This window comes from Cololabis saira, chromosome 13, assembly GCF_033807715.1.
Source record: "Cololabis saira isolate AMF1-May2022 chromosome 13, fColSai1.1, whole genome shotgun sequence".
NCBI lineage: Eukaryota > Metazoa > Chordata > Actinopteri > Beloniformes > Belonidae > Cololabis > Cololabis saira.
This window is the reverse complement of record NC_084599.1, coordinates 22,404,419-22,417,650: the sequence shown is the minus strand read 5'-3', so window position 1 is coordinate 22,417,650 and position 13,232 is coordinate 22,404,419. Positions and strand designations below refer to the sequence as shown.

Sequence of the window (13,232 nt, the reverse complement as noted above, 5' to 3'; positions counted from 1 at the left end):
ACAGCAAATGTAATGACTGACATTACACACCTCTACCTCCTTCATGGGTTGCATTATTATTTAGCATGCAAAGACCCAGTTTAGTTTAATTAGAAAATGTCTTGTTTTATTTAATTGGAAATATAACTTACTGTATGTTTGCAAGTGCTGATTTGCTGATTTTTTTTTTCCAGAGATAAAACTTTATATTTTATAATATTTTTTAAAACTTTTTTTCAACTTATTTTACAGAGTTTTGCACTTTATTCATTCATTTTTGGTTTAATAAGAGCAAAGTTTGCACTTAAAGCCCAATGGGGCAAATGTTCAATAAAAAAAACAGCATATTTGAAATCATTTCTTTGCCTTTTGTCAATTCACAAAATAATCGTAATCGTAATCGAAAATAGGATTTTGAGAGAAAGAAAATCGAGATTTTATTTTTGGGCAAAATCGAACAGCCCTACTTTATGGTTTTAATTTGAATTGAATGGTTTTGATTTGTGCTCTTATTTTAATTTCGCAATCACTGAATTATTTAAAGCCACTGAAACCCATGTTGTACTGGATCAGTCCCATGGCTAACATCCACAACATGATACTGGTGCAGGTGTAGCTGATTGAACCAAAATGGTTATTTTGATTAAAAAAAAAAAAAGAATTTCAAAAAGCCTCATTAGGAAGGGTTTTTATGACTGTTTTTTTTTTTCAGCCAGCTATCTATGTACAGCAAGAATCATAAGAATCTCCTTTTTCCAAAGGCAGCAATGAGCTTTTCACCTCTAGCCGTCTGCAGTCCTCGTCTCTTTGTCGCAGCCGGGCCTCAGTAGCCTCCACCTGCTGGCGATGCCTCTCCTTCTCCTTCTCCCAGCGCTGCTGCTCCTGCCTGTGCTGAGATTGGAGTTTTTGAAAGGTTGCAAACTCTTCTCTCTGCAGAGCTAGTGTCCTCTGTTTCTCCTGCTCCAGCAGCACGTTTCCTTTATAACGACCAGGCAGGGAGGCCCGCTCCGTCAGTGAAGCCCGCTGCAGCTCAATCTGACTGTCCTGCTGCGATACGATGGCCTGGAGACAGAGATGGGAACAGATTGCATAAATAAAAGGCAGTGTATTAGTGAACATTTCAGAAGAAAAATACAACATGTTACATACGTTCAGCTAAGGGGAAAAAAAAGCCATTCTACATTAATCAATGAGATAATAAGGAAAGAAAACAAAATACAGCATGTTTTGAGTTGTAAAGATTACCTGCAGACTGTAAAGCCTCTGAGAGAGCATCAGCACTCTGTCAAAGAACTAAAATGATAAGACAGAAGAAAGATTAGCATTAAGAAACAAAACAACTATTGAGTGATTGGTAAAAAAAATGTTTTTTTCAATAGTCGTGACTCTAAGGTCCGCAGACGACAAATGATCGGCTCACCTCCGCTTCAGGGAAGGAGTTGGACCAGATGCAGTTCCATCGAGCTGGGGAGCAGCCGCTCTCTTCAACCTGAGCGACGACAACCAAAGAAACAGAAACAGAAAAACAAAGTGAGTGTGGATCAGATACTACCACAGGAAACAGATAAAAGAAGACATAACCTCCACATATTAAAAGAAAATACAATCTAATGACCCACAAAAGGTTAAATTCTACAGCAGCAAGAAGTCCAAATATATACATGTTCAAGAGAATTATCTTAATGAATATTTGTCTAAATTATTATTCAAATCAAAGTCTTCTTTAACGCTGCATTATCTTCAGTTTATAAATGGTTACATTTACAGAAAAACATTGTTGAAAAGGAGGTGAATAATGTGTTTTCTTTCCACCCCTCACTCATCTTCATTTTCCTTTTACAGTTAATGGCAGCTATTGATAAGGCGCGCTTCTTTGAAAATATAGCTGGGTGCTCATGAGACCTCATCTCCTGTTTCAGGGTGTCTAAAGCTTTGTCACATCTGTATCAGTGCTTTATGTAACATTTTCTGATGGCAATCTGACGATAGTAGACCTGGTAATACGTTTGTAGTGCTGTCATAACACTAAAGATCACGGTTTAATAAACAAATACCAGTACTGTTCTACTGTTCTTGTCCATGGCTTCACCTACAATAGTCACTGAAGCACCTAGGCCACATTTCAGACTGCAGGCAAATCTGATTCATATCTGATTCCTTCTCGTATCCGATTTTCAGGGCTGACTGTCCACACTGTTTTTAGCAAGTGTCCAAATCGGATCTGGCTCTGTTCAGACTGGGCCACATCATTGACTGATCTGACGGGTTGCTGTAGCAACGACGTCGGAGCGGAGGCGTCACCCAGCGCGTGTATTGTGGGAAGTCATGTAATTGCGACATCAAAAACAATAACAATATGGAGCCAGCTCACATGCTGTTCCATACCTGTAAAGCTGGGCATACACTGTGCAATATTTTAAATCATATGAGACTGCCCCATCTCACTCTAATCCTCCCGTCGGACCTCTGTGTACTGGAACTCGAGGCTGGTTTTGGGGCAAAACGTGCGTCCTGCCCACCCGATCAAAGGTTATGGGGATCCTTTATTTTTTTATAATTTTATTTTTTTATATATATATATATATATATATATATATATATATATAAAAAATCCCAAAATATCTGTACCGTTTCTTATTGGGTTGGCACTGCGCATCATTTTTAGACATAACAATGAACGCATACCGCAAAAGTTTCGGCGGAGGGACCCGGCGTCCCAGCAAAATGAGAAACAGAGAAAAGTGTTCAGAACAAAACAAACTAACAAACCAACCAACAAAGCTCAGAGTTAACAAAACGAACCAGCAATGAACAACTGGCAGCCCCGCTCTTTAACCTCTCCTCCTGATGAGCTGACGGGCTGGAGGTTCAGGCTCACAGCGCGACTGAAGGCTGATTTATGGTTCCGCGTTACACCAACGCAGACCAACGGCGTAGGTTACGCGTCGACCCGCACCGTACGTGGAATTGCGGTCTTTTTTTCTGCTATTAAAACATGATTTGTAATGTGAATTTGCAACACTTAAACTACAAATAATAGTTTTTGACGTGACATCAGAGATTGTACATGCTCTCTGCGAAAGGATGAGTAGCTCCACAACTGGAAATGGGCAGGTGGTTTGGAGCGTCTGGGACAGTCATATCCGATCTGAGGGTTTGGACTGTTCAGACTGACACGCATCTGCCCAAATGCGATATGAAACTACCTCCCGGAGGTGGCTGGCAGTCTGAACGCGGCCCTAGTAATTTTTTTGGAAATTGTGTCTAAACCAAAATTAAAAATAAAAGAGAACTCTTGAGAACTTTTGATTGTTGTTAGTTGCACATTAACTTATATCAAAATGTTCTACTCCTCCCATAAGCCACATTTTAAACAAAATATAGTGTGCATGTGAACTTGGACTTCATTTTTTAATTGCAAAACAGAATTTTGTTATTAAAAAAAAAAAAAAGAAAGAATGAAAACAACCTCTCTATGAGGGCTTTTGTTTTTTTCTGTGGTTTGGCTTCTATGACAGCAGAGACAGTGGAGAGGTTGTATCTCATTTCTAAAAGGGGATAAAATGTTTTTTGGTGACTTTGTTTCTCACACAGTGCTCGCTGTTGCCAACATGTCGTTATATTTAGACTGCAAGGACCACGACTCACTGGAAGTCGTGGTATGTTCTTATCAAAGATTTATCTTTTCATAAACAACTACAGTGACCTGCATTACCAGCATTCCAGAAACCTGAGGACATGGAAGATTTCTATACAGCTTGGTGTAGTTATTACCATTTAAATAACCCACTGACTCATCCAAAGTTGTTGATGTGTTTGTGCGTCTGCAGAGCTCCTACCGTCTGCTCCAGGGTGTGGCTGCCACAGAGGTCTTTGAGCTGAGGGTCGGAGCTGGCTCTTTGGCTCCTTTCCCTGTTTCTAGACTCGCCAGAAAAGCTCTTCTTCACACCACCATCTGGTGCGGACGCATCAAAACACATACACAGAGTAGAGACAATGGCAAACAATTTTTAAAACATTTAATGGAACACAGAAACCACACACATATACATACATATGCAAGTACACAGCTACTTTAAAAATAATACAATTTTTATTTAATTAATGACTAAAAGTTTAATAGAAAACTCAACAGGTGGACAAGGTTTATGGATATCACTATTTATGTTTTATTAAAAAGGCATAAAAGCCAATAAAATATAAGTGAAAATCCATTAGACGCTGTTGTGTATGGACTCACTCTTGGTGAGGATGGTGGGGCTGCTGTCATATCCTCCAAAGGTCTCTGCTCGTCTAGGCAGAACCCCAGATCCACCTCCGTCTTCCATTCGGGGGGTTTGAGCATCTCCCCTAACCCCAGACTGGAGCAGGTTCTGCAGGTTCTCCACTAAAGATTAAAATAAAAAAAAAAGGTATAGAAGAACTTAGCAAACAATAACATCTGCTAATTTATTACAGTGTTGTAACAACAGTACATGGATGTAAGATAGAGTAAATCTGTGTTCAAGTATCACACTTTGCAACTGAACAGATGCAGATATTGTGCAGCATCATCCTACCCTCAGTGATGGCTCCTTTAAGCAGGGTCTCCCCCTGCTGGAGGTCTGAGGTATCGCCTCGAAGCATCAGTCTGGAGCGAGCAGCTGCATCTTCCAGGCCGGCCACAGATTCTGCCATGTCCGCAAACAGCTGCAGCTTCTCGGTAAGAGCCTGCACGATCACTGCATCCTTGTGGCTCAGCCGGTCTACAAACATAAGAGATAGATGAACATACTTTCAAAAATATAAACTATGATTAATAACCAGTCATAAAACCTTATACTGTACACAAAATGTATTCATACCAAAAGTATTCTAATACTTTCATAGTCAGTTAAATAAAGTGAGGTTTTTGGTTGTTATTCTTTTATTTGTTTGTTTTAAGATCATTAAAACACACAAGCACCTCCTGGTGGTCCATCAAGCAACTCTCTGGAGGATTTATTTACGCCTGACTGTGCTTATTTGATCAGCAGGTACCTTGAAATTCTTTCAGTCTGGAAGCTCGTGCCTCTTCTTCCTCGCTAAACAGCCGCTCCTCTGTGTGAGGACAGCTAATGGAGGGGAGAACAAAAACCAGAGCAGGTGGACCAGTGAAGACACGAAGGCTCAAGTGCATACTGTACTCAGCATGTTCAGCCAAATTACACAATGTCCTACAAATCACATCTGTCTTTACTTTGTGCAAAATATGTAGTGAAATGTGAAATACATAATGTTAAATCAGTGTAGTCATTCTAGATGAGTATACATAAAAAGTAGGGGTGTAACGATACACTAATCTCACGATACGGTACGATACACGATATTGAGGTCACGATAACGATACGATACGATATAGCAGTATTGTTTTAACAACCTTGAATGAGGTAGTCATGAGGAAATTGTCTTTTATTTGAAACACACAAAATACAAAATAATGCTTTGCGTTTGCCCTATTGTTCCAGTTTGTAATGCTTTATAACTGTTTAAGTTTTAAAGAGAAAGCCAGGCCAACCATTTTCCACAAACTGAACTAAAAGTAAATGTCAGGTTTGCATTATGCATCTTCAGTTTCATACAAGTACAAATATTTTGCCACAAACTGAATAGTTTCTCTCATATATGATTTGACTTTTTTCTTTTCCAGAAATTTAACAACTAAAATTAAATAAATAAATACAAGTAAATAAATACTGTACATACAATTTTACATCATAAAAAAGATTGATTCATGCTCACCTTATAAGTGTAAGAGGAGATTTATTTTTGTTAAGAAGGTTATATTGTTAATTCAGGGTTCATTATTTTATAAATATATTCTTTATATTCTGTAAATCAGGGACTATAATTACACTAGTCAATTAATCTGTAGTGATTAGTCTGTTTTAGATTGGGCGGAGTGATACAGCACTAGGTGCTGTGTTGATGTTCTAAAATCCTACACTGTTGAGGGACATTGAAGTACACTGGAATTTAGCAGAAGTTGTCTCCGTGTTTATCCTACTCACGACCCCAAAAAGGTTTAATTTAATAAGGTAAGGCTTAACTCTACACCAGACTTACATAAGTAAAGGTTCAGACCTCAAAACGGGACTGCAACCCGGGACTAGTTTTTTCTGAGCGGAGGAAGATTTTGGTCCGCGCGGCCCGGCCGCGGTCGCGGTCGGATGCGCGTTTCTAGTCAACACAATAGATTAATATTAATAACCCAATATCGCGATACACCTTGTCACCTCCACGACACGTATTGTGACATTTTTGTATCGCGAAATTTCGTGGCACGATATATTGTTACACCCCTAATAAAAAGTCAAGTGTCCTGGAGAAAAAGAAGCGACTCCTTTTTGTAGCTGCGTAACTAGTTACCTCTCCACAGCTTGCCGTATTTGCGTCATCCAAGTGTTTCGTTCCTCCTTAGAGGTGGTGTGGATCTCATACATCTCTGGCTCATTGGACGAGGCGCAGATAAGAAACATAGCTTTCTCCTCATGGGCCACCTCCCTGACTATGAGCTTTTGGAGAGATATCACTGACGGCTTGTTATCCTGGGGAGATTTAAAGGGGTGGGGTGAAAGAGAAAGAAGACCCGCTGGTACTTATGGTAGAATATAATGACATTTACATAATGGTGATCACTGAAACTTCAGTTACTGCTTATTAAAGGTTTTTCCTCTTTATTGGACACTTGTGGACATGTTTTGAAAACGTATGCCTGTATTTCAGTGTGACACAAAGAAAAATCACTCACCACTGTAGCAAATACATATCTCTGATCCTTCTCCTGTAGTAAGAGCAACACATCCGACAGGAGAACAGCAACAATATCTGGACAGATAATCAGAAGTAACGTCTTTAGAAAAGGCAGATGATAATGGACTTGACAAGTTACACACCGTTCATTTTTTTCCCCTCATAGGAACAGAATGTTTCCACATCTTGCTTGAGAACCATTTCTATCTGGTTAGATTATAACGTACCTTTTAGCCTCCCAGAGGCAGCTTTCCAGCTCACTGTGCCCTCATGTAGCAGTCGTCTCCTGCCCTGTGCGAGGTCTTCCCTGCGAAACACTCGGCCATCTTTGATCTTCCCCGAAGACTTTGGCTCCATCTTGTTGTGTATGTCTCGGAGTCGAGTGTTCTTCTCCTGGAGATTTACCATGGTGTCCACTTGTACGATGGTGTCCTTAATGAGACCCAGCGACCGCGTCAGATCCTCATGCTCCTCTGTACCCACTAGATGCAATTTAAAGATTGAAAAAAATAAATGAATAAGAAAGGTTTTCTGAGTTTACACCCTTACATTCTTGGTAGTTATTGAAATTGATTAACATATGGACCTTCGGTATTATGAAGAATGCGCTCCACTAGCACTGGGTACTTCGTAATCCGCTGCGTCACCAGCAAAATGCACTCAGTCACTCCCAACCTCCGTACAATGGACAGATTGTTGACTTTCTGTGATGAATAAAAACAAATAAATAAATAATTCAACACTTGCCATTCTTCAAAAGTACTGCGTTAGAGAGTCCTATGAATGCTAATGTGTCACACCCTTATGATGTTTTGGAACCTTCTGTTGTTTTGCAGCAGGTCTTTGTAGTAGCTGACAGCTTCAGTATGGTGACTGCAGAAATCTCCATAATTGTTCTTCATCCTCTCCCCTATTTCACCTGAGAACTGGACAACAAGGAAACTGTTATCTATCACATCCAGACGGCTGCCTACATCATGTTCTGCACTGAACAAAAATTGCCCATGTTTGATATGTGATAAATTGCATTTAGAGAAATGAGCAGAAGGCATGTACATGCATGTGTACCATTAATAGACATTTTGCAACATACATCCTCTCTACCTGTGAAATTAGGATGTCCGCCACTCTGTTAATAGTGTAGTTTCTATTGCTGGGTGACACAAGATTTTCTCGCCGTCGTTCTTTGAGACGTGACAGGAAATGCGTGTGAAGGTCGAGTAGATATTCCAAACGAGGGAAAAGACAGTCCAGCCTGCCCGAGTCCATCTGGAGGTTCTCCTTCAACTCCCGCACGTACACTCGCAGCATTATCTTCAATGTTCGCACATGGTGCATCTCTGTCTGCATCAGCTCTGCAAAAAAAAAAAAAAATGTTTTAGTAAAATATAATGGGATACTATGCTGTTCCTGCTTTAGATGCAACCTCAGCTCAAGCTTTTTTTTCTTGCCCATAAACTTGAATTAAGTTGTTCCTTGCAATGAACCCTACATCAAAAATAATTACAGGCTTGTCTGCAAACAGACAACATTTAACACAACAAAGTCAATTTACAGCTCGTTGAATATGTGAAAGAAATGGCTCTAATGATATTAAAAGGAGTGTAAAACAAACACTTTAGTAAGAATCTTGAAATGACACACCATCGCTGTACTATCAATTTGAACTAAGGTGTGGTGCCAAGATTCAACAAGAGTGCATCACACCATGGGACTCGAGTGAGTCAAATGCATGAGTCAAAGCATGCAGATGAGCTGAGAATTCACACTTACCATATATTACATCCTGCCTCTTCACCATTTCTTTTGAGTGCTTCTTAAGATACTGCTGGTCAACTGCCAAACTCCAGGAGTCTACCTCCAAGTCCTGAGCTTCTGACTCCAGGTCAGCGCGCACGGCTGCGTAGTGGGCATCTAAAGAAAAGAGCAGAGTCTTCAAACATCCAATGGATCTGATCGTTTACTGAGATAAAATTCAGCAGAACAGACTGCAAAGATGAAAGCAATTTGGACTACTTAATGTGAATAAATCAAATGACAACTTGACAGAATTAACTAAGTACTCTTGATTGAACAAACATTTGTCCTGCTTAACTTTAATTTCAACAATCATTTCATAAACATGACAACAGATAGGCTGTAGAAAGTCTAATCCTGTCATATGATGCATCATGTGCATTAATTATGACTGCAAAAAGAACAAAGGATTATGTGTGCCCTGCACTTGCTCATTCATGTTACAAATGTGTATTATAAAACAACAAAACCTGGAACAAGGCAGGGAGGTAGAAAACATTAAACACTAATTTCCACTGAGCCTGGTTTTCTCTCCCACACACTTTAGTTTAATGAGACAGACCAAGGTCAGCCGGGACTCCAGAAAACACCCTCCACACATTCTCCTCTCTGGTTTTGTAAGAAAAAAAAGCTTCTTGAAGGAAAACGGGGCCCAGAAGACTAAAAAACTGTGAAAAGGTAGTCATGTTTATCAAAGTAGCATTATCACCATATGTGTCCTCTTACAGTTAATCAGATCAACAGAAGTGGAGGTGTTAAAAAAGTAGAGCTCATTTTCAATACAAAGCAGCTCACCTTCTACGATGATGGGCTCAGCAGTCGAAGGAGCAAGGGACACGGCGTCTTCATTGCAGCGTTTGGGGCGGAGAGCATCCGTCTCATCCATCTCCCCTGGGAGGGATCTGAGAGAAGACAACCACAGGTCCAACGTGGTCAACATGTTGACAAGGTTACAGAACCAGCACAAGTATTTACCCAGAGAAGCTGAATAACTCAACGTGACTCAATCAGAGGCAGAAGACAAATCAATTTAACAGCATTGACTTTCCTTTCTCCTTCCTCAAACATTAATGCTCATCTGTGGTTCCAAGTATCTCTGTCAACTTGCTTACTCTGTCTTTTGTCACTCTCTTTCTCCATGCTGCGGAGAGGAAGTGTTCCGAGATCCATCTAGACTCTCCTTCAAAGGGTGTTTTATTAGGAATGACAGCTTGACTTAATTTATCAGCTATAAATGACAGTGGCACATATGAGATAATATTTGAGTTCAAAACACAGGAAACTAAAAAAATAGTTTGTCTGGATATATAAATACTGTCTCACAAATATCTAATTTTTTTTTTTAAACGATTGTTGTGGTGGTTTTTTAACTCTTTATCTCCGTTTTAGAAAGGAATGGTGTCATATAGAACCAATTTATCTAAAAGGGAAACTAATTAGAACAAACTTTCTTTGCAAACACAAATAATAAATGGTTTCATTTAATCTGCTTCAAGTGGAAAGAAAATCTAAATTAAAACATATGTGGAAACTAGGGCTGGGCGATTTTGGACAAAAATAAAATCCCGATTTTTTTCTCTGAAAACCCGATTTTGATTTTTTTTGGTAAAACTACAAAAGACAATGGAATAAATTGTTTAAAGTATTTTATCTTTATTTAAAAAAAAAAATAGCAAACAAATTTCCCTATTGGGAATGAAGTACAATTGAAAGATAATGTAAATCCTCCTTGAGTTTAGTAAAGTGACAACATTTACAATTTTCTTGACCAAACGGGCTCTGTTTGTAATGCAGCCAGCTGCAAAAAAGGAAAATTGATTTTCCGATTTTCCTTTTTTAACATCTATTTTGATTAATAAATCCGATTTAGATTTAAAATCGATTAATCGCACAGCCCTAGTGGAAACTTTAATTTAACTATCTAAAAATGTGCATATACAAGACCAGTGTAAGTTAGTTTATAAACAGCAGTCTAAGATGAATGGTGTTTCGTTTAACTGAACAAATTTTACTGATACACACTGTCAGAGTTCAACTGAGCAACATAGCAAAAGAAAAAGGAAAAATCCTTGAACAAACAAATGTTTTAAGTTGTATGGCTGAGCTACTCACCCTGAGCTACTGTGGTGACGGAGACTGTGGCCGAGGCTGCAGGCAGAGGAAGCCGTGGAGCTAGGGTATTGGGCGGCAGTCTGCTGCGTGCTAGGTCCCCACAAACCAACTGTCATGCCTGGGGCACTGGGATAACTTCGGTGGCCATTCAGGGCATGAGACGAGGTTGTGCCTGCCTGATCTTTCTCTCTGTCCCGGGCTTTAAGTGCTGGGAACAAAATACGGGATACAGGTGAACAGTGGAAATGCGATGGGAAGGAGGATGACGACAACTGAGGAGAGGAAAGAGAAAAAGGAGACGACGACCAGCGAAGAGTAGAAGAGGATGTTTTGTTTGAATTCTGTCCATGTTGACCCCAGTATTTTTTCAGCCAAGATCGAGGAAGTGATCGGAAGAATCGGCAGCTTATCATATCACGGTGCATCAACACTCGCAAGCCCACATGTCCAGACAGCCCCCACGATGAGGCGGAGGAAGACGGGGAGGATGGCCTGACAGTCCTGGAGGGGGCTTTGGAAGCCCAGTTTGTTTGACTCACACTTTCGGCAACAGCTGGGTCCATCATAAATGCCTCAAAAGTGGATGAATAGTAGCGCAACAAGTCCAAGCTCCAAGCTCAATACTCACAGCCAAGATATTGGTGAATTCTACTGCACTAGCAACACACGTTGTGACTTCACTGAAGAAACAACAAGAAGCAGAGGACAGCACAAACCCTGTTCTTATATGCGACCAGCCCACATCTAGAGTCTTGTAGTAACTTCTGGAAAGACATGAACCCTTTTACATTTCTCACACATTCTGACTCTGTCTATTGTCTTCCTGACCCCCTACACAAACCACTGATTGGCTGGAGCAATACATGAAGAGAAATCAGATGAAGCTGACAGAACTCCAGCTGTTCTGGGGAGAATAACAACTGCTACAGGAGATTAACTAAAGCTGCCGCTGCTGTAGCCGCTCGAGTCTCCTGTGGGTTCAATCACATGCAGCAGCACCTGCTGAACATTACAAAAATCAATGACAACTTCCTAGAATTAACCACTTGATATCAATCAAAAACAACAAATGAAAGCACACAACATTAATTCTGAGCTTCATTTAAAAGGATAACTTAAAGCATTTTGCTACTTTAGCCAACAAATCACATGAAAAGATCAAAAGCCAGGACACTTAAGCCTTGCAGAAACTACACTGCAGAAGTGTGAAAGTTATTGCTGTTTGCAGTTCAGTGAGCCTTTCATAAACAGTGCCCATATTTATTAAAAGGAGGAACATTTTATCAGTTGCAACCGTGCAAATCAGTGTAGTGGTTTTTACAAAGTAGCTCAGTAGCAAAGAAGTAACACCTTTAATATTTTATATGTATTACAAAGTGGAGTCTACCTTTGAATATAGGTGCAAAGACATCTCTTTTCCACCATCATTGAAACCCCATAGAGAAATCTTTGCTTACACAGTATAAACAGTCTTTAAAAAGTTTAGAAACGAAAGAAACCACAAGTAAACCACCTGGCACCTATTAGAAATATCTCATCATCACCTTTACCTACCGACTGTTGGAGACCAATTTCCCTTCTCTATTCTCAGTATGTAGGCTGACACGTATACACCAGAGACACACACACACTCTTTTTAATGAGACTTGAAGGAGGACTAAAGCTAACCTCTCATCCACCTGTGCTCCCTCTTTAATTAAACCAATATGACTGGTACATCTGCATACTTACCAAGGTTTGGAGATCCTGATGTACCGCCCCTCAAATGAGAATCTCTCTGGGTGCAGAAAATAAAGAGAAATGAGAAAAAGGGTTTTTTTTCCACTCAAAAGGCCACTATTTAATCTTAACCATTTTCATTAACACTATTCATTAAAAAAAATAAAATAAAAATAAATATAATTTTCGGACACTGTACAAAGACCACATTTCTCATATAAAGTAGGACAAAGTTAAACAAGCACAGCCCCATCTCCGTCAGACTCATACAGGAATGTAGTCTTAAGATAAGTTGCCTTATAAACGAGCTTGAAGAAGTGGATTTATGCTTCTATGTAGGGGGACATCCACAAGTTACAGGTGGGGGCTTTAATGGGGAATACATTTCTGTTTTAATTAGTTGAGCATATTTGCCACAAAAAAATTGTCAATGATCTGTAGGGCAAAAGAAAAAAAAAGTGCTCATTAGTAACAAAGATAAAATGTTAAGTTAAATGTGATATTGATTTGAGGTCATACCCCCCAGTCTAATTATCCTTATTTAAAAAAAAAAAAAATGACCGGTTAAAAATAACTCCTACACTTCAGCTTCTAAAATGAACATCAGCATCCATGATAGAACTCTCGTCTCTGATCCTCTGACTTGTCTCCCGGGGACCTCCTTCTAATTTATAATGTAATATAGATGTACGAGTCTGCTCATGGTGTTATACTTTGAAAACTGACAGGATTCTCTATGCAATTCTTCCATCTGACATCCTACCAGACGGTTCTGCTGTGTGTAAACTGACGTGGCTGAAAACTAGAGCTGAGTATCATCACTGACCTCCCGATACGATATGATTCTGATACAC

At 39.7% G+C, this 13,232-nt stretch overlaps 1 protein-coding gene across 3 annotated transcripts in view; it reads right to left on the bottom strand.

Annotated features, from left to right (window-relative positions):
• Positions 1-13,232, bottom strand: part of arhgef18b (rho/rac guanine nucleotide exchange factor (GEF) 18b) — a 57,731-nt gene that overhangs the window by 14,849 nt on the left and 29,650 nt on the right. For all 3 annotated transcript variants that reach the window (XM_061738308.1, XM_061738309.1, XM_061738310.1), the window contains 17 exons: positions 12,391-12,436; positions 10,660-10,867; positions 9,343-9,449; positions 8,524-8,664; positions 7,855-8,105; positions 7,551-7,676; positions 7,337-7,454; positions 6,978-7,232; positions 6,749-6,825; positions 6,367-6,545; positions 4,999-5,072; positions 4,539-4,724; positions 4,220-4,366; positions 3,819-3,934; positions 1,400-1,468; positions 1,225-1,272; positions 760-1,041 (listed from right to left, as the gene is read on the bottom strand). In XM_061738308.1, the coding sequence (XP_061594292.1) occupies positions 760-1,041; positions 1,225-1,272; positions 1,400-1,468; positions 3,819-3,934; positions 4,220-4,366; positions 4,539-4,724; positions 4,999-5,072; positions 6,367-6,545; positions 6,749-6,825; positions 6,978-7,232; positions 7,337-7,454; positions 7,551-7,676; positions 7,855-8,105; positions 8,524-8,664; positions 9,343-9,449; positions 10,660-10,867; positions 12,391-12,436 (2,430 nt within the window). The remainder of the gene's footprint in view (positions 1-759; positions 1,042-1,224; positions 1,273-1,399; positions 1,469-3,818; positions 3,935-4,219; positions 4,367-4,538; positions 4,725-4,998; positions 5,073-6,366; positions 6,546-6,748; positions 6,826-6,977; positions 7,233-7,336; positions 7,455-7,550; positions 7,677-7,854; positions 8,106-8,523; positions 8,665-9,342; positions 9,450-10,659; positions 10,868-12,390; positions 12,437-13,232) is intronic.